Source organism: Pristiophorus japonicus, chromosome 20 (genome assembly GCF_044704955.1).
Source record: "Pristiophorus japonicus isolate sPriJap1 chromosome 20, sPriJap1.hap1, whole genome shotgun sequence".
Taxonomy (NCBI): Eukaryota; Metazoa; Chordata; class Chondrichthyes; family Pristiophoridae; genus Pristiophorus; species Pristiophorus japonicus.
In genome coordinates, this window is record NC_091996.1 from 91,780,153 (window position 1) to 91,800,353 (window position 20,201).

General features: G+C 50.2%; 1 protein-coding gene and 1 long non-coding RNA gene across 4 annotated transcripts in view; one reads left to right on the forward strand and one right to left on the reverse strand.

Moving 5' to 3' along the window:
* LOC139232681 (uncharacterized) overlaps window positions 1–20,201 on the reverse strand; it is a 106,932-nt gene that overhangs the window by 35,324 nt on the left and 51,407 nt on the right. For all 3 annotated transcript variants that reach the window (XR_011588069.1, XR_011588070.1, XR_011588071.1), the window contains 2 exons: window positions 19,612–19,660; window positions 15,437–15,596 (listed from right to left, as the gene is read on the reverse strand). This is a non-coding gene — a long non-coding RNA (uncharacterized lncRNA). The remainder of the gene's footprint in view (window positions 1–15,436; window positions 15,597–19,611; window positions 19,661–20,201) is intronic.
* Window positions 10,982–20,201, forward strand: part of LOC139232680 (polyunsaturated fatty acid lipoxygenase ALOX15B-like) — a 50,830-nt gene continuing 41,610 nt past the window's right edge. Inside the window, exons 1-2 of the mRNA XM_070863149.1 lie at window positions 10,982–11,161; window positions 14,046–14,250. Coding sequence (XP_070719250.1) covers window positions 11,015–11,161; window positions 14,046–14,250 — 352 coding nt within the window. The 5' untranslated portion in view covers window positions 10,982–11,014. The remainder of the gene's footprint in view (window positions 11,162–14,045; window positions 14,251–20,201) is intronic.

Here is a 20,201-nt window from a genome sequence, read left to right on the forward strand (position 1 = left end):
TATACTTCATCTGCCATGCATTTGCCCACTCACCTAACCTATCCAAGTCACTCTGCAGCCTCATAGCATCCTCCTCGCAGCTCACACTGCCACCCAACTTAGTGTCATCCGCAAATTTGGAGATACTACATTTAATCCCCTCGTCTAAATCATTAATGTACAATGTAAACAGCTGGAGTCCCAGCACAGAACCTTGCGGTACCCCACTAGTCACTGCCTGCCATTCTGAAAAGTACCCATTTATTCCTACTCTTTGCTTCCTGTCTGCCAACCAGTTCTCAATCCACGTTAGCAAACTACCCCCAATCCCATGTGCATTAACTTTGCACATTAATCTCTTGTATGGAACCTTGTCGAAGGCCTTCTGAAAGTCCAAATACACCACATCAACTGGTTCTCCCTTGTCCACTCTACTGGAAACATCCTCAAAAAATTCCAGAAGATTTGTCAAGCATGATTTCCCTTTCACAAATCTATGCTGACTTGGACCTATCATGTCACCTCTTTCCAAATGCGCTGCTATGACATCCTTAATAATTGATTTCATCATTTTACCCACTACCGATGTCAGGCTGACCGGTCTATAATTCCCTGTTTTCTCTCTCCCTCCTTTTTTTAAAAGTGGGGTTACATTGGCTACCCTCCACTCCATAGGAACTGATCCAGAGTCAATGGAATGTTGGAAAATGACTGTCAATGCATCCGCTATTTCCAAGGCCACCTCCTTAAGTACTCTGGGATGCAGTCCATCAGGCCCTGGGGATTTATCGGCCTTCAATCCCATCAATTTCCCCAACACAATTTCCCGACTAATAAGGATTTCCCTCAGTTCCTCCTTCTTACTAGACCTTCTGACCCCTTTTATATCCGGAAGGTTGTTTGTATCCTCCTTAGTGAATACTGAACCAAAGTACTTGTTCAATTGGTCTGCCATTTCTTTGTTCCCCGTTATGACTTCCCCTGATTCTGACTGCAGGGGACCTATGTTTGTCTTTACTAACCTTTTTCTCTTTACAAATCTATAGAAGCTTTTGCAGTCCATCTTAATGTTCCCTGCAAGCTTCCTCTCGTACTTATTTTCCCTGCCTAATCAAATCCTTTGTCCTCCTCTGCTGAGTTCTAAATTTCTCCCAGTCCCCGGGTTCGCTGCTATTTCTGGCCAATTTGTATGCCACTTCCTTGGCTTTAATACTATCCCTGATTTCCCTTGATAGCCACGGTTGAGCCACCTTCCCTTTTTTATTTTTACGCCAGACAGGGATGTACAATTGTTGTAGTTCATCCATGCGGTCTCTAAATGTCTGCCATTGCCCATCCACTGTCAACCCCTTAAGTATCATTCGCCCATCTATCCTAGCCAATTCACGCCTCATACCTTCAAAGTTACCCTTCTTTCCATGGTCTCTGAATTAACTGTTTCATTCTCCATCCTAATGTAGAATTCCACCATGTTATGGTCACTCTTCCCCAAGGGGCCTCGCACAACTAGATTGCTAATTAATCCTCTCTCATTACACAACACCCAGTCTACGATGGACTCCCCCCTAGTTGGTTCATCGACATATTGGTCCAGAAAACCATCCCTTATGCAATCCAGGAAATGCTCCTCCACCGAAATGCTTCCAGTTTGGTTAGCCCAATCTATATGCATATTAAAGTCACCCATGATAACTGCTGCACCTTTATTGCATGCACCCCTAATGGACGAGGGTGAGGAGACTGAGGTTCGATGTGGCGAGTCAGAGAAGACTGAGGGTCCCAGTGGTGAAGGAGAGAAGATTGAGTGTCCCTGTGGTGAGGGTGAGGAGATCGAGGGTCCCTGTGGTGAGGGAGAGGGGACTGAGAGTTACTATGACGAGGGTGAGGAGACTGAGGGTCCCTGTGATGAGGGTGAGGAGACTGAGGGTCTCTGCCTGTGGTGAGGGTGAGGAGACTGAGGGGCCCTGTGGTGAGGCAGAGTGACTGAGGGTCCATGTGGTGAGGCAGAGAAGACTGAGGGTCCCTGTGGTGAGGGTGAATAGACTGAGGGTCCCTCAGGTGATGGTGCGGAGACTGAGGGTCACTGTGGTGAGGGAGAGGGGACTGAGGGTCCCTGCGGTGAGGGAGAGGAGATTGAGGGTCCTTGTGGGGAGGGAGAGGGGACTGAGGGTCCCTGTGGTGCGGGAGAGGAGACTGAGGGTCCCTGTGGTGAGGGAGAGGAGACTGAGGGTCCCTGTGGTGAGAGTGAGGAGACTGAGGGTCCCTGTGGTGAGGCAGAGGAGACTGAGGGTCTCTGTGGTGAGAGAGAGGGGTCTGAGGGTCCCTGTGGTGAGGGAGAGGGGACTGAGGGTCACTGTGACGAGGGTAAGGAGACTGAGGGTCCCTGTGGTGAGGGTGAGGAGACTGAGGGTCTCTGTGGTGAGGGAAGAGGGGACTGAGGGTCCCTGTGGTGAGGGAGAGGGGACTGAGGGTCACTGTGACGAGGGTGAGGAGACTGAGGGTCCCTGTGGTGAGGGTGAGGAGACTGAGGGTCCCAGTGCCGAGGGAGAGGAGATTGAGCATCCCTGTGGTGAGGGTGAGGAGACTGAGGGTCCCTGGGGTGAGGGAGAGGGGACTGAGGGTCACTGTGACGAGGGTGAGGTGACTGAGGGTCCCTGTGGTGAATGTGAGGAGAGTGAGGGTCTCTGCCTGTGGTGAGGGTGAAGAGACTGAAGTTCCCTGTGGTGAGGGAGAGGGGACTGAGGGTCCCAGTGGTGAGGGAGAGGAGATTGTGCGTCCCTGTGGTGAGGGTGAGGAGACTGAGGGTCCCTGTGGTGAGGGAGAGGAGACTGAGGCTCACTGTGACGAGGGTGAGGAGACTGAGGGTCCCTGTGGTGAGGGTGAGGAGACTGAGGGTCTCTGCCTGTGGTGAGGGTGAGGAGACTGAGTGTCCCTGTGGTGAGGGAGAGGGGACTGAGGGACCCTGTGATGAAGGAGAGGAGATTGAGGGTCCCTGTGGTGAGGGTGAGGAGACTGAGCATCCCTGTGGCGAGGGTGAGGAGACTAAGGGCCCCTGTGGTGAGGGAGAGGAGACTGAGGGTCCCTGTGGTGAGGCGGAGGAGTCTGAGGGTCCCTGTGGTGAGGGTGAGGAGACTAAGGGTCTCTGCCTGTGGTGAGGGTGAGGAGACTGATGGTCCCTGTGGTGAGGGAGAGGGGATTGCGGGTCCCTGTGATGAGGGAGAGGAGACTGAGGGTCCCTATGGTGAGAGTGATGAGACTGAGGGTCCCTGTGGTGAGGGAGAGGAGACTGAGTGTCCCTGTGGTGAGGCAGGGGAGACTGAGTGTCCCTGTGGTGAGGGTGAGGAGACTGAGGGTCCCTGTGGTGAGGGTGAGGAGACTGAGGGCCCCTATGGTGAGGGTGAGAAGACTGAGGGTCCCTGTGGTGAGGCAGAGGGGACTGATGAGGAGACTGAGGGTCCCTGTGGTGAGGGTGAGGAGACTAAGAGTCCCTGTGGTGAGGGTGAGGAGACTGAGGGTCCCTGTGGTGAGGGTGAGGAGATTGAGCGTCCCTGTGGTGAGGGTGAGGAGACTGAGGGTCCCTGTGGTGAGGATGAGGAGACTGAGGGTCCCTGTGGTGAGGGTGAGGAGACTGAGGGTCCCTGTGGTGAGGGTGAGGAGACTGAGGGTCCCTGTGGTGAGGATGAGGAGACTGAGGGTCCCTGTGGTGAGGGTGAGGAGACTGAGGGTCCCTGTGGTGAGGGTGAGGAGACTGAGGGTCCCTGTGGTGAGGGTGAGGGTGAGGAGACTGAGGGTCCCTGTGGTGAGGGAGAGAGGACTGAGGGTCTCTGTGGTGAGGGAGAGGGGACTGAGGGTTAAAGATAATTAATCTTTATTATACTGATTTTACTATTGTATACTCCTTATTGTATTATTTACAATGTAATTTCAATTTTTAAAAAAGGTTTTGTCGCCTGTCTATCTGCGTGAGCATTTTGGCTGCCGAGCGTTTAAACTCCTTTTACACTTCCTTCTCCCGCTTTTTCTCTCCCTCAATGATCAATATCTAACGTGTTGTAAAATTGTTGTGAAGCGCCTTGGGACGTTTTACTATGATAAAGGTGCTATAAAAATAAAAGTTATTATTATTATTACTGCCATTATGTTATCCCTAATAAGTACAGCTTCTCCACCTCCCCCTTTTCCCTTGCTATCTTTTCTGAATATATTACAGCCTGCAATGTTTAGTTCCCAGTCCTGAACTTTTTGTAGCCATGTCTCAGTAATCCCAATGCATGACTGCCTCCAGCTCCCCTGTATTATTACTGACACTTTGTGCATTGCTGTACAGACAGTTTTACAGGATTTCCTCTCGCTTATGTTTAACCATCTTTTTAGACTCCTGTTCTATAACTCTATTTATTCCCAGGCCATCAATGTCCTCCTTTACTTTATTTTTTCCCTATGCACTCTTTTCCTATTTTGTTTATATTTAGGTTGGTTGCGTTTCGTGTAGATACCTCCCCCCTCCCCATCATACTAATTTAAAGCCTTTGCCATCTCCCTATAACCTTTCCGCTAGGACACGGGTCCCATCCCGTGTTCAGGTGGAGCCCGTCCCATCGGTACAGCTCCTTCCTGTCCCAGAACAGGTGTCAGTGTCCCATGAAAAGGAACCCATCTTTCCTACACCAACCCTTTAGCCACGTGTTAATTCTCCTGATCAGTTTGCTTCTATGCCAATTTGCACATGGCTCAGGAAATAATCCAGAGATTACACCTTCGAGGCACTGTTTTTACATTTAGAGCCTAATTCCTGATACTCTTTCAGCAGGACCTCCTCCCTGTTCCTTCCCATGCTGTTTGTTCCAACATGGCCCATGACAAATGGATTTCCCCCCTGCCTTTCCAAGTTCCTCTCCAGCTGCCATAAGATATCCTTTACCCTGGCACCGGGTAGACAACACACCCTTTGGGATTCTCGTTCTTGGCTACAGAGAATGCGATCTATCCCCCAATTTTAGAGTCCCCTATCACTGCCACATTTCTATTCTGCTCTCCCCGCCCCAGGCTTATGAGCCATGGTGTCTTGGTCTGCATTGTGACTGCCCTCTCTGCAGTCTTTCTACTTATCCTCACAGGGAGGGAGTACATCATACCTGTTGCACAGGACCAGTGCCTGTGGGACCTCCTTCTCAACCTCTCCTAAATCCCCGCTAACCGGCTCCCTAACAGTCACACCCTCCCTTCCTCAACCTGTGCTTTCCTCTGGGGTGTGACTGTATTCTGGATAAAACTCTCAGAAATTCCTCCCTCTCCCTCATGTGTCAGAGTGTCTCTAACTCTCACTGCAGCTCAATGACTCTGAGCTGGGAGGTTCGAGATGGAGACGTGTTTGCTGGGGACAGTCTTGCTGTCCACAAACTCCCACATACTGCACCCCCGACTCACACCCTGCCCTGCCATATCTTAGTCCAGCCTTATTTCATTTATTTAATGTTAAAGTGTTTATTCAATTATTATTTATAGTTATATTAATTAGTTTAGCTAGTTAAGCTATAAATTTAATACAGGACATTATAATTTCCCCCACCTAGTTTAAAACACTATCCTAGGTTAGAGAGAAAAGGGAGAAAAAATCCCTAAAAAGTACTATTGTATGTACTGTAAGCTTTATAAACCTTTAAGGCCTGATTTCAATCTTAACAAAACTTAATCCACAAACACAACGGCCACAGCTCTCTGTTTTTGGCAAGACTAGCTTGGTGTTGACACTGCAGACGTCCTATTGAGATATACCAAATGTTCCCACCTCCCCGCCCCCTGTTTCAGTATTAAGCCTGCATACACCCATCCACAGGCGCTGTCTGCAGCTCAGGACCAGAATGTCTGTAATCTACGAGGTCACACTCACCACTGGGGAATTCTTCAAAGCCGGGACGGTTGATAAGATTTATGTGTCATTGGTGGGGTCGCTGGACAGGTCCGATAAGTTTCGGGTCTGGAGCTTAACCCATTTTATGCCTGGGAGCGTAAGTATACCTTCCTTAATAAAGGGGAACGCAAGGAGTTATTGTTGGGTCTGAAACTCCAATGGATTTCTAAGTTTATTTATTGATTTTGTTTACATTATGCAATTCAATGATTTAAATAAGGAGCTTACTGTTTGTTATATTGATTATTATTTATGATAATCAGCAGCTGGCTCAACAATCCAACAAGTGAAAATTTTGCAAAGGATCCAAGTCTACTGCAATGTGGAAATAATCACTGTTTAAGCTTCCCCGTGTCGATGCAGGAAAAGTTATTTACGCGTGTGGGTAGCGGGACTCGAGCCCGCTGCGAAGTGCTCACTCCAGCCCGAAGGTGCGCTTAATTATCACCATCCTGATAGGCTGGCTCAAAGAGAGGCTAATGAGGGTCCCTGTGGTGAGGGAGAGGAGACTGAGGGTCTCTGCCTGTGGTGAGGGTGAGGAGACTGAGGGTCCCTGTGGTGACAGAGAGGGGACTGAGGGTCCCTGTGGTGAGGGAGAGGGGATTGAGGGTCCCTGTGGTGAAGGTAAGGAGACCGAGGGTCCCTGTGGTGAGGGTGAGGAGACTGACCATCCCTGTGGTGAGGGAGAGGGGACTGAGCGTCCCTGTGGTGAGGGAGAGGGCATTGAGGGTCCCTGTGGTGAGGGAGAGGAGATTGAGGGTCCCTGTGGTGAGGGAGAGGAGACTGAAGGTCCCTGTGGTGAGTGTGAGGAGACTGAGCGTCCCTGTCGCGAGGCAGAGGAGACTGAGGGTCTCTGCATGTGATGAGGGTGAGGAGACTGAGAGTCCCTGTGGTGAGGGTGAGGAGACTGAGGGTCCCTGTGGTGAGGGTGAGGAGACTGAGGGTCCCTGCGGTGAGGCAGAGTGACTGAGGGTCCATGTGGTGAGGCAGAGGAGACTGAGGGTCCTTGTGGTGAGGGAGAGAGGATTGAGGGTCCTTGTGGGGGGGGAGAGGGGACTGAGGGTCCCTGTGGTGTGGGAGAGGAGACTGAGGGTCCCTGTGGTGAAGGAGAGGAGACTGAGGATCCCTTTGGTGAGAGTGAGGAGACTGAGGGTCCCAGTGGTGAGGCAGAGGAGACTGAGGGTCTCTGTGGTGAGAGAGAGGGGACTGAGGGTCCCTGTGGTGAGGGAGAGGGGACTGAGGGTCAATGTGGTGAGGGTGAATAGACTGAGGGTCCCTGTGGTGAGGGAGAGGGGACTGAGGGTCCCTGTGGTGAGGGAGAGGGGACTGAGGGTCACTGTGATGAGGGTGAAGAGACTGAGGGTCCCTGTGGTGAGGGTGAGGAGACTGAGAGTCCCAGTGCTGAGGAAGAGGAGATTGAGCGTCCCTGTGGTGAGGGTGAGGAGACTGAGGGTCTCTGTGGTGAGGCAGAGGAGACTGAGGGTCTCTGTGGTGAGGGAGAGGGGACTGAGGGTCACTGTGATGAGGGTGAGGAGACTGAGGGTCTCTGTGGTGAGGGTGAGGAGACTGAGGGTCCCAGTGCTGAGGAAGAGGAGATTGAGCGTCCCTGTGGTGAGAGTGAGGAGACTGAGGGTCCCAGTGGTGAGGCAGAGGAGACTGAGGGTCTCTGTGGTGAGGGAGAGGGGACTGAGGGTCACTGTGATGAGGGTGAGGAGACTGAGGGTCTCTGTGGTGAGGGTGAGGAGACTGAGGGTCTCTGTGGTGAGGGAGAGGGGACTGAGGGTCCCTGTGGTGAGGGTGAGGAGACTGAGGGTCCCTGTGGTGAGGGAGAGGAGACTGAGAGTCCTTGTGGTGAGGGAGAGGGGTTTGAGGGTCCTTGTGGGGAGGGAGAGGTGACTGAGGTTCCCTGTGGTGCGGTAGAGGAGACTGAGCGTCCCGGTGGTGAGGGAGAGGGGACTGAGGGTCCCAGTGGTGAGGGAGAGGAGATTGCGCGTCCCTGTGGTGAGGGTGAGGTTACTGATGGTACCTGTGGTGAGGGAGAGGAGACTGAGGCTCACTGTGACGAGGGTGAGGAGACTGAGTGTCCCTGTGGTGAGGGTGAGGAGACTGAGGGTCTCTGCCTGTGGTGATGGTGAGGAGACTGAGGATCCCTGTGGTGAGGGAGAGGAGACTGAGGGTCCTTGTGGGAAGGGAGAGGGGACTGAGGGTCCCTGTGGTGCAGGAGAGGAGACTGAGGGTCCCTGTGGTGAGTGTGAGGAGACTGAGGGTCCTTGTGGGGAGGGAGAGGGGCCTGAGGGTCCCTGTGGTGCAGGAGAGGAGACTGAGGGCCCCTGTGGTGAGGGAGAGGAGACTGAGGGTCCCTGTGGTGAGAGTGAGGAGACTGAGGGTCCCTGTGGTGATGCAGAGGAGACTGAGGGCCTCTGTGGTGAGGGAGAGGGGACTGAGGGTCCCTGTGGTGAGGGAGAGGAGACTGAGGGTTTCTGTGGTGAGGGAGAGGGGTCTGAGGGTCCCCGTGGTGAGGGAGAGGGGACTGAGGGTCACTGTGATGAGGGTGAGGAGACTGAGGGTTCCTGTGGTGAGGGAGAGGAGATTGAGCGTCCCTGTGGTGAGGGTGAGGAGACTGAGTGTCCCTGTGGTGAGGGTGAGGAGACTGAGGGTCCCTGTGGTGAGGGTGAGGAGACTGAGGGCCCCTATGGTGAGGGTGAAGAGACTGAGGGTCCCTGTGGTGAGGCAGAGGGGACTGATGAGGAGACTGAGGGTCCCTGTGGTGAGGGTGAGGAGACTGAGGGTCCCTGTGGTGAGGCAGAGGGGACTGATGAGGAGACTGAGTGTCCCTGTGGTGAGGATGAGGAGACTGAGGGTCCCTGTGGTGAGGATGAGGAGACTGATGGTCCCTGTGGTGAGGGTGAGGAGACTGAGGGTCCCTGTGGTGAGGGTGAGGAGACTGAGGGTCCCTGTGGTGAGGCAGAGGGGTATGATGAGGAGACTGAGGGTCCCTGTGGTGAGGGTGAGGAGACTGAGGGTCCCTGTGGTGAGGGTGAGGAGACTGAGGGTCCCTGTGGTGAGGGAGAGGGGACTGAGGGTCTCTGTGGTGAGGGAGAGGGGACTGAGGGTTAAAGATAATTAATCTTTATTATACTGATTTTACTATTGTATACTCCTTATTGTATTATTTACAATGTAATTTCAATTTTTAAAAAAGGTTTTGTCGCCTGTCTATCTGCGTGAGCATTTTGGCTGCCGAGCGTTTAAACTCCTTTTACACTTCCTTCTCCCGCTTTTTCTCTCCCTCAATGATCAATATCTAACGTGTTGTAAAATTGTTGTGAAGCGCCTTGGGACGTTTTACTATGATAAAGGTGCTATAAAAATAAAAGTTATTATTATTATTACTGCCATTATGTTATCCCTAATAAGTACAGCTTCTCCACCTCCCCCTTTTCCCTTGCTATCTTTTCTGAATATATTACAGCCTGCAATGTTTAGTTCCCAGTCCTGAACTTTTTGTAGCCATGTCTCAGTAATCCCAATGCATGATTGCCTCCAGCTCCCCTGTATTATTACTGACACTTTGTGCAGTGCTGTACAGACAATTTTACAGGATTTCCTCTCGCTTATGTTTAACCATCTTTTTAGACTCCTGTTCTATAACTCTATTTATTCCCAGGCCATCAATGTCCTCCTTTACTTTATTTTTTCCCTATGCACTCTTTTCCTATTTTGTTTATATTTAGGCTGGTTGCGTTTCGTGTAGATACCTCCCCCCTCCCCCATCATACTAATTTAAAGCCTTTGCCATCTCCCTATACCCTTTCCGCTAGGACACGGGTCCCATCCCGTGTTCAGGTGGAGCCCGTCCCATCGGTACAGCTCCTTCCTGTCCCAGAACAGGTGTCAGTGTCCCATGAAAAGGAACCCATCTTTCCTACACCAACCCTTTAGCCACGTGTTAATTCTCCTGATCAGTTTGCTTCTCTGCCAATTTGCACATGGCTCAGGAAATAATCCAGAGATTACACCTTCGAGGCACTGTTTTTACATTTAGAGCCTAACTCCTGATACTCTTTCAGCAGGACCTCCTCCCTGTTCCTTCCCATGCTGTTTGTTCCAACATGGCCCATGACAAATGGATTTCCCCCCTGCCTTTCCAAGTTCCTCTCCAGCTGCCATAAGATATCCTTTACCCTGGCACCGGGTAGACAACACACCCTTTGGGATTCTCGTTCTTGGCTACAGAGAATGCGATCTATCCCCCAATTTTAGAGTCCCCTATCACTGCCACATTTCTATTCTGCTCTCCCCGCCCCAGGCTTATGAGCCACGGTGTCTTGGTCTGCATTGTGACTGCCCTCTCTGCAGTCTTTCTCCTTATCCTCACAGGGAGGGAGTACATCATACCTGTTGCACAGGACCAGTGCCTGTGGGACCTCCTTCTCAACCTCTCCTAAATCCCCGCTAACCGGCTCCCTAACAGTCACACCCTCCCTTCCTCAACCTGTGCTTTCCTCTGGGGTGTGACTGTATTCTGGATAAAACTCTCAGAAATTCCTCCCTCTCCCTCATGTGTCAGAGTGTCTCTAACTCTCACTGCAGCTCAATGACTCTGAGCTGGGAGGTTCGAGATGGAGACGTGTTTGCTGGGGACAGTCTTGCTGTCCACAAACTCCCACATACTGCACCCCCGACTCACACCCTGCCCTGCCATATCTTAGTCCAGCCTTATTTCATTTATTTAATGTTAAAGTGTTTATTCAATTATTATTTATAGTTATATTAATTAGTTTAGCTAGTTAAGCTATAAATTTAATACAGGACATTATAATTTCCCCCACCTAGTTTAAAACACTATCCTAGGTTAGAGAGAAAAGGGAGAAAAAATCCCTAAAAAGTACTATTGTATGTACTGTAAGCTTTATAAACCTTTAAGGCCTGATTTCAATCTTAACAAAACTTAATCCACAAACACAACGGCCACAGCTCTCTGTTTTTGGCAAGACTAGCTTGGTGTTGACACTGCAGACGTCCTATTGAGATATACCAAATGTTCCCACCTCCCCGCCCCCTGTTTCAGTATTAAGCCTGCATACACCCATCCACAGGCGCTGTCTGCAGCTCAGGACCAGAATGTCTGTAATCTACGAGGTCACACTCACCACTGGGGAATTCTTCAAAGCCGGGACGGTTGATAAGATTTATGTGTCATTGGTGGGGTCGCTGGACAGGTCCGATAAGTTTCGGGTCTGGAGCTTAACCCATTTTATGCCTGGGAGCGTCAGTATACCTTCCTTAACCGGAGAGCAGAGCTGCGACTTTTTAATAAAGGGGAACGCAAGGAGTTATTGTTGGGTCTGAAACTCCAATGGATTTCTAAGTTTATTTATTGATATTGTTTACATTATGCAATTCAATGATTTAAATAAGGAGCTTACTGTTTATTATATTGATTATTATTTATGATAATCAGCAGCTGGCTCAACAATCCAACAAGTGAAAATTTTGCAAAGGATCCAAGTCTACTGAAATGTGGGAATAATCACTGTTTAAGCTTCCCCGTGTCGATGCAGGAAAAGTTATTTACACGTGTGGGTAGCGGGACTCGAGCCCGCTGCAAAGTGCTCACTCCAGCCCGAAGGTGCGCTTAATTATCACCATTCTGATAGGCTGGCTCAAAGAGAGGCTAATGAGGGTCCCTGTGGTGAGGGAGAGGAGACTGAGGGTTCCTGTGGTGAAGGTGAGGAGACTGAGGGTCTCTGCCTGTGGTGAGGGTGAGGAGACTGAGGGTCCCTGTGGTGACAGAGAGGGGACTGAGGGTCCCTGTGGTGAGGGAGACGGGATTGAGGGTCCCTGTGGTGAAGGTAAGGAGACCGAGGGTCCCTGTGGTGAGGGTGAGGAGACTGACCATCCCTGTCGTGAGGAGAGGGGACTGAGCGTCCCTGTGGTGAGGGAGAGGGCACTGAGGGTCCCTGTGGTAAGGGAGAGGAGATTGAGGGTCCCTGTGGTGAGGGAGAGGAGACTGAAGGTCCCTGTGGTGAGCGTGAGGAGATTGAGAATCCCCGTGGTGAGTGTGAGGAGACTGAGCGTCCCTGTCGCGAGGCAGAGGAGACTGAGGGTCTTTGCATGTGATGAGGGTGAGGAGACTGAGAGTCCCTGTGGTGAGGGTGAGGGGACTGAGGGTCCCTGTGGTGAGGGTGAGGAGACTGAGGGTCCCTGCGGTGAGGCAGAGTGACTGAGGGTCCATGTGGTGAGGCAGAGGAGACTGAGGGTCCTTGTGGTGAGGGAGAGAGGATTGAGGTCCTTGTGGGGAGGGAGAGGGGACTGAGGGTCCCTGTGGTGAGGGAGAGGAGATTGAGCGTCCCTGTGGTGAGGGTGAGGAGACTGAGGGTCCCTGTGGTGAGGGTGAATAGACTGAGGGTCCCTGTGGTGAGGGAGAGGGGACTGAGGGTCCCTGTGGTGAGGGAGAGGGGACTGAGGGGCACTGTGACGAGGGTGAGGAGACTGAGGGTCCCTGTGGTGAGGGTGAGGAGACTGAGGCTCACTGTGACGAGGGTGAGGAGACTGAGTGTCCCTGTGGTGAGGGTGAGGAGACTGAGGGTTTCTGCCTGTGGTGATGGTGAGGAGACTGAGGGTCCCTGTGGTGAGAGTGAGGAGACTGAGGGCCCCTGTGGTGAGGCAGAGGAGACTGAGGGCCTCTGTGGTGAGGGAGAGGGGACTGAGGGTCCCTGTGGTGCGGGAGAGGAGACTGAGAGTCCCTGTGGTGTGGGAGAGGAGACTGAGGGTCCCTGTTGTGAGAGTGAGGAGACTGAGGGCCCCTGTGGTGAGGCAGAGGAGACTGAGGGCCTCTGCCTGTGGTGAGGGAGAGGGGACTGAGGGTCCCAGTGGTGAGGGAGAGGAGATTGCGCGTCCCTGTGGTGAGGGTGAGGTTACTGATGGTCCCTGTGGTGAGGGAGAGGAAACTGAGGCTCACTGTGACGAGGGTGAGGAGACTGAGAGTCCCTGTGGTGAGGGAGAGGAGACTGAGGCTCACTGTGACGAGGGTGAGGAGACTGAGAGTCCCTGTGGTGAGGGTGAGGAGACTGAGGCTCACTGTGACGAGGGTGAGGAGACTGAGTGTCCCTGTGGTGAAGGTGAGGAGACTGAGGTCTCTGCCTGTGGTGATGGTGAGGAGACTGAGGGTCCCTGTGGTGAGGGAGAGGAGACTGAGGGTCCTTGTGGGAAGGGAGAGGGGACTGAGAGTCCCTGTGGTGCGGGAGAGGAGACTGAGGGTCCCTGTGGTGAGGGAGAGGAGACTGAGGGTCCCTGTGGTGAGAGTGAGGAGACTGAGGGCCCCTGTGGTGAGGCAGAGGAGACTGAGGGCCTCTGTGGTGAGGGAGAGGGGACTGAGGGTAACTGTGATGAGGGTGAGGAGACTGAGGGTCCCTGTGGTGAGGGTGAGGAGACTGAGGGTCTCTGTGGTGAGGGAGAGGGGACTGAGGGTCCCTGTGGTGAGTGAGAGGGGACTGAGGGTCACTGTGACGAGGGTGAGGAGACTGAGGGTTCCTGTGGTGAGGGTGAGGAGACTGAGGGTCCCAGTGGTGAGGGAGAGGAGATTGAGCGTCCCTGCGGTGAAGTTGAGGAGACTGTGGGTCCCTGTGGTGAGGGAGAGGGGACTGAGGGTCACTGTGACGAGGGTGAGGAGACTGTGGGTTCCTGTGGTGAGTGTGAGGCGACTGAGGGTCTCTGCCTGTGGTGAGGGTGAAGAGACTGAGGTTCCCTGTGGTGAGAGAGAGGGGACTGAGGGTCCCAGTGGTGAGGGAGAGGGGACTGAGGGTCACTGTGGTGAGTGAGAGGGGACTGAGGGTCACTGTGACGAGGGTGAGGAGACTGAGGGTCCCTGTGGTGAGGGTGAGGAAACTGAGGGTCTCTGCCTGTGGTGAGGGTGAGGAGACTGAGGGTTCCTGTGGTGAGGGTGAGGAGACTGAGGGTCCCTGTGGTGAGGGTGAGGAGACTGAGGGTCTCTGTGGTGAGGGAGAGGAGAATGAGGGTCCCTGAGGTGAGAGAGAGAAGACTGAGGGTCTCTGCCTGTGGTGAGGAAGAGGAGTTTGGAATCGCCCCATGTATCAGTGTTGTAAAACCAAATCCAAAAGCCGTAGCTCATTGTCACTTGTTTTCTTCACAGTCCAAGTCGATTAAGATTAAAAGCGAAAATGATCTTGGGGAGATCTTGCTGGTGAAGTTGTACAAAGATAAACACTTGCTTATGCCTGAAGACAGCTGGTATCCTCAACATGTCACTGTGGAAGCATCAAACAACCAAGTCTTCAATTTCCCGTGCTATACCTGGCTCATTGATGATGACTCGCTCGAGGTCATGGAAGGAACAGGTACATTGAAGCAATTTATATACAGAGACATTTAGGGAAGGTGCTACAATTTTGGGTTTTCCATCACAGCGGTTTCACAACCAATTTTTTTCTCTTACTAACTGGAAGCTGTACCATTATTGACATCTGCCCGTGAAGAGCTCTGTGACTCCAGATTTAACCACGTCCCTAGTTGCAATAATATCAATCAATGGTGGGTTTAAATGTGGCCTCGTACCACACTGTGCACTCTGTCCCAGCAGGTTGATATGACATGTGGACCAGAATTTGTTCAGACTAAAGCAGCAAGGTATTTATTCTCAATTAAACAGAAACCACCAGCCTTTATTATAATCTCAGAGGTTTGTTGGGACATGGAATTCCCTACCAGAAACAGTGGTGGAATCAGAATTCAACACAGCTTTTAAAAGGGAAGTGGATAAATATTGGGACATGGGGAAAGGGCAGGGAAATGGGATTCAGTGACTAGCACGTTCAGAGAGCTGGCACAGGCTTGATGGGCTGAACGGCTTTTTTTAGCTGTAAAATTCTAGGGACTCAATTTTCCACAAAGCTTGTTTTTGGCATACCTGAAGAGTTATGCCCTTTTTTGGGGGCCCAAATACGCCAAAAAAAGATGTTCCAAGTTTCCCTGTTTGATTTCTTCATTTTGGCGCCGCCTAACCTGTCCTTTAGTTTTGGGGGTAGAGCCTTGATCTGCGCCAAAAAGATCGGGTTGCCACGGTAACCAGTGACACAATGCGGGCTGATGCCGGAAAGTGGAACGTACAGCCAGCTCGCAACACATTAAAATATATTGCAGCAACTTAAAAACACATTAAAACACATTGCAGCAACTTAAAAACACATTAAAATACATTACAGCAACTTACCTCCAATTATTAAAGTCCCCCCCTCCCTCCCGATGCCGGTGCCGATCCCCCCCCTATCCCTGGCTGAAGGGCCTCCCAGTCCACTCCCCCGCCCCTAGCCCCAAGTGCCTTGCCGGTCCCACTGCCCCGCCCTTAGCCCTGGCCGAGTAACCTCCCAATCCGCTTCCCCGCCCCTATCCCAGGCTGAATGGCCTCCCTCCCAGTCCCCACACCTAACTATACCCGAAAGGCTTCCCCCCCACCTCCCCCTCTCTTACCTCTCCTGCTGCTGCTGTCCGGGTATCTGCTGCACTTACCTGCGCCGATTTCCTTACCTGTGCTGATTTCCTTAACTCTCCAGAAAATTTTTCTGCAGAGGCCACATACACTGGCCTAAGAAGAACTAGAGTAACTCTCAGCTGGCCAAACTTCCATATCGAGACCAACGACATAGGTAAAATGAGGGATGAGGTCCAACACGAACAATTTCGGGAGCTAGGAAGAAAATGAAAGGACCTCAAAGGTAGTAATCTCCGGGTTACCATTGCCACGTGCTAATGAGTATAAGAATAGAAAGATAGAAAGGTTGAACGCGTGGCTGGAAAATTGGTGTAGGAGGGAGGGCTTTAAATTCTTGAGGCATTGGGACTGCTTCTGGGGGAGGTAGGACCTGGACAAACCGGACGGGTTGCACCTTAACAGCGCCGGGACCAATATCCTCATGGGGTGTGCTGTTGGGGAGAGTTTAAACTAGCTTGGCAGGGGGATGGGATCCTGAGAACTAATTCAAAAGGGAAGGAAGTAAAGCAGAAGTTAGATAGCAACAATCTAGAAAGCGAATCTGTAAGACAGAGGAAACAGGGCTTAGTATGTAGTAAGCAAGGAGGCCTTCCTGTGCTGAATGGTATATACTTTAATGCCATGAATATAGTGAATAAGGCAGATGAGCTAAGAGCACAGGTAGACACTTAGGAGTATGACATTATGGCCATTAACAGAAACATGGCTGAAAGAGGGGCAGGTTTGGCAGATCAATATTCCTGACTACAGGATTTTTAAACAAGATAGAGAGCGGGGTAAAAAGTGTGTGGGGGGGGGGGGGGTGGTGGGGGGTAGCGGTACTGATTAAAGAAACTATTACAGCGGTGAGGAGGAATGATATGCTACAGGGATCATCAAATGAGGCCATATGGGTCGAATTGAAAAATAAAAAAAAGGTGACCACATTGCTGGGCGTGTATTATAGACTCCCAAACAGTGGGAGGGAGATAGAGGAGCAAATATGTAGGCAAATTTCTGTGGTCTAAAAACCATAGGGCAGTAATAGTAGGGGATTTCAACTATCCAAATATTGATTGGGACAAATTTAGTGTGGAGGGTATAGAGGGTGCGGAATTCTTGAGAACTTCATGAGAACCTTTTTAGTCAGTATGTAGCACATCCAACACGAGAGGGGGCGGTCTTGGATTTAGTTTTGGGGAATGAAGCTGGGCAGGTTGAAGGGATATTAGTGAGGGAGCACTTGGGTGCCAGTGACCATAATTCAGTCAGATTCAAGTTGGTTATGGATAAGGACAAAAATAGGCCTGGAATAAAAGTTCCGAATTGGGGAAAAGCTAATTTTGCTAAGTTAAGGAGTGATTTGGCCACAGTGGACTGGAAACAGCTACTTGTGGGTAAATCAGTGTCGGAACAGTGGGAGGCATTCAAGGAGGAAATCCAGAGAGCTCAGGCTAAACATGTGCCCTTGAAGAAAATGGCTGGGAAAAATAATTCTAGAGCCCCCTGGATGCCAGGGACTTACAGGGGAGGATTAAGAAAAAAAAGGACGCTTATGTCATATATCAATGGCTAAATACTTTAGAATCTTTAGAGGAATATAGAAAGTTAAGAGGCAAAATTAAAAGGATATTAGGAATGCTAAGAGAGAGCATGAGAAATTCTTGACCAGTAAAATTAAGGAAAACCCTAGGATGTTCTATAAATATATTAAGAGTAAGAGGGTAACTAAAGAAAGGGTAGGGCCTATTAGAGACCATGAGGGTAATCTTTGTGTGGAGGCGGAAGATGTTGGTAGGATTCTTGACAAATACTTTGCATCTGTTTTCACAAAGGAAAGAGGTAATGCAGATAATGCTATAGAGGAGGAGTGTGATATTCTGGATGAAATAAATATAGTGAGAGAGGAAGTATTAAGGGGTTTAGCAGCTTTGAAAGTAGGTAAGTCTTCAGGCCCGGATAATCATTTTCCAGTCCTCTTTAGATATGGATTGGAGGACTGCTAATATAGTGCCCTTGTTTAAGAAGGGGAAAAGGAATAGGCCCAGTAATTACAGGCCTGTCAGCCTAACCTCAGTGGTGGGAAAATTATTGGAAAAAATCCTGAAAGACAGGATAAATCTGCAATTGTATAGGCAAGGACTAATTAAGGACAGTCAGCACGGATTTGTTAAGGGAAGATCGTGTTTGACTAACCTGATTCAATTTTTTGAGGAGGTAACCAAGTGGGTCGATGAGGGTAGTGCGTACAATGTAGTATATAAGGAGTTTAGCAAAGCTTTTGATAAGGTCTCACATGATAGACTGGTCATGAAGGTTAAAGCCCATGGGATCCAGGGCAAAGTGTCAAATTGGATCCAAAATTGGCTCGGAGGTAGGAAGCAAAGGGTAATGATTGATGGATGTTTTTGTGACTGGAAGGATGTTTCCAGTGGGGTTCCGCAGGGCTCAGTATTGGGTCCCTTGCTTTTTGTGGTATATATCAATGATTTAGATTTCAATATAGGAAGTATGATTAAGAAGTTTGCAGACGACACTAAAATTGGCTGTGTGGTTGATAATGAAGAGGAAAGTCATGGACTGCAGGAGGATATCAATCTACTGGTCATGTGGGCAGAGCAGTGGCAAATGGAATTTAATTCAAAGAAGTCTGAGGTGATGCACTTTGGGAGGGCTAATATGGAAAGGGTGTACAAATTAAGTGGTAGGCCACTTAGTAATGTAGATGAACAAAGGGACCTTGGAGTGCTTGTCCACAGATCCCTGAAAGTAGCAGGCCAGGTGGATAAGGTGATTAAGCAGGCATACGGAATGCTTGCCTTTATTGGCCGAGGCATAGAATATAAGAACAGGGAGGTTATGCTTAAATTGTATAATACTTTGGTTAGGCCACAGCTGGAGTAGTGCATGCAGTTCTGGTCACCGTATTGTAAGAAGGACGTGATTGCACTAGAGAGGGTGCAGAGGAGATTTACTCGAATGCTGCCTGGAATGGAGAATTTTAGTTATGAGGACAGATTGGATAGGCTGGGTTTGTTCTCATTGGACCAGAGGAGGTTGAGAGGAGACCTCATCGAGGTGTACAAAATATTGAGGGGCCTGGACATAGTGGATAGTAAGGGTCTATTTCCATTGGTGGAGGGGTCTGTTACGAGGGGGCATAGTTTTAAGGTGGTTGGTGGAAAGTTTAGAGGAGATTTGAGGGGAGTGACTTTTTTACACCGAGGGTTGTGGAGATCTGGAACTCACTGCCTGGAAGAATGGTGGATGCAGAAACCCTCACCACTTTTAATCGATGGTTGGATGGGCACTTAAAATGCCGTAAGCGGCAGGGTTACGGACCTAGAGCTGGTAATTGGGATTAGACTGGATGACCTTTTGTTGGACGGTGCAAATATAATGGTAAGTACTGCAGGGAATAGAATACGGCCAGGGTAATCTTCTGGACTAGTTTCGATCGCCTGGATGGGTCAGCGAGGAATTTTCCCAGATTTCTTTCTCCCTAAATTGGCCTGGGTTTTTATCTGGTTTTTGCCTCTTCCAGGAGATCACATGGCTCCGGTTGGGGTGGAGTGGAGATGTTTTCAGTACAAGGGGTGTCGCAGTTGTGTGAGGCGGATTGGTTGGGCTGGGTGCCCTTTGCCTTTCCGTCATTGTTCACAGGTTTATATGTAACCTTTAGGGCTGCTGACCAAGAGCTGTGCGGCTCTTTGCCGGCCGGCGCGGACACAATGGGCCGAAATGGCCCCCTTCTGCGCTGTAAATTTCTATGTTTCTAAATGGCCAGAATTGACGTGGGTGGCAGGTTACGCCCCCTTTGGCTGAAAAAAAAACGTACCTAAAAAATATTAACTGAGTTATGCTGGTGCAAATTGATCGGGGAAATTGATTTTTTAACTTAGGCCAAAAAAAGCAGCCTGCTGCAAAAAAACGGCGCAAATCACTGGGGAAAATTGAACCCTATAATTGTACAATCACGTAGGAATATATTAAATATAAACATGACGAACAAAGTCAACAAACGATTTGTTGACCTTCTTAATAACTTGCTGAAGAAATGAAATTGCTTTTATGTTTTCAATAACAAATTCCTAATTGCTGATGAAGTGAATTCAGTAAAGCCTTAACTCCACATATTAATTTCAGCGTTGGTATGTAAAGTGGAAATTAAATAAGATGCCAATTTTTGCATTCTTGTATGCTTTATCTTTTAGTTTTATGTGTCCCTTACCTCTTTAGTCGTCCATTGCTGTTTCCTTTGGAAAGCAGAGCTCTTGTCCCTTAGGGGTAAATATGAAAAGCCAAAAAATAAATAATTCAATTCATGCGTGTATGGAATTCAAACAAATTCACAAACATACAGCAGAAAATGTGTTTGGTTCACATATCAGCTACTTATGACTAAAGTTTCATTGTTTTAAATTCATTCTGGGATGTGTTGGTCCATAGATTGGGCGCTGGTGTTAGTACATAGATTGGGCGCCGGTGTTGGTCCATGGATTGGGCGCCGGTGTTAGTCCGTGGATTGGGCGCCGGTGTTGGTCCATGGATTGGGCGCTGGTGTTGGTCCACGGATTGGGCGCCGGTGTTGGTCCGTAGATTGGGCGCTGGTGTTGGTCCATAGATTGGGCGCTGGTGTTGGTCTGTAGATTGGGCGCTGGTGTTGGTCCATGGATTGGGCGCTGGTGTTGGTCCATAGATTGGGCGCTGATGTTGGTCCATGGATTGGGCGCTGATGTTGGTCCATACATTGAGCGCTGGTGTTGGTCCATAGATTGGGCGCTGGTGTTGGTCCATGGATTGGGCGCCGGTGTTGGTCCA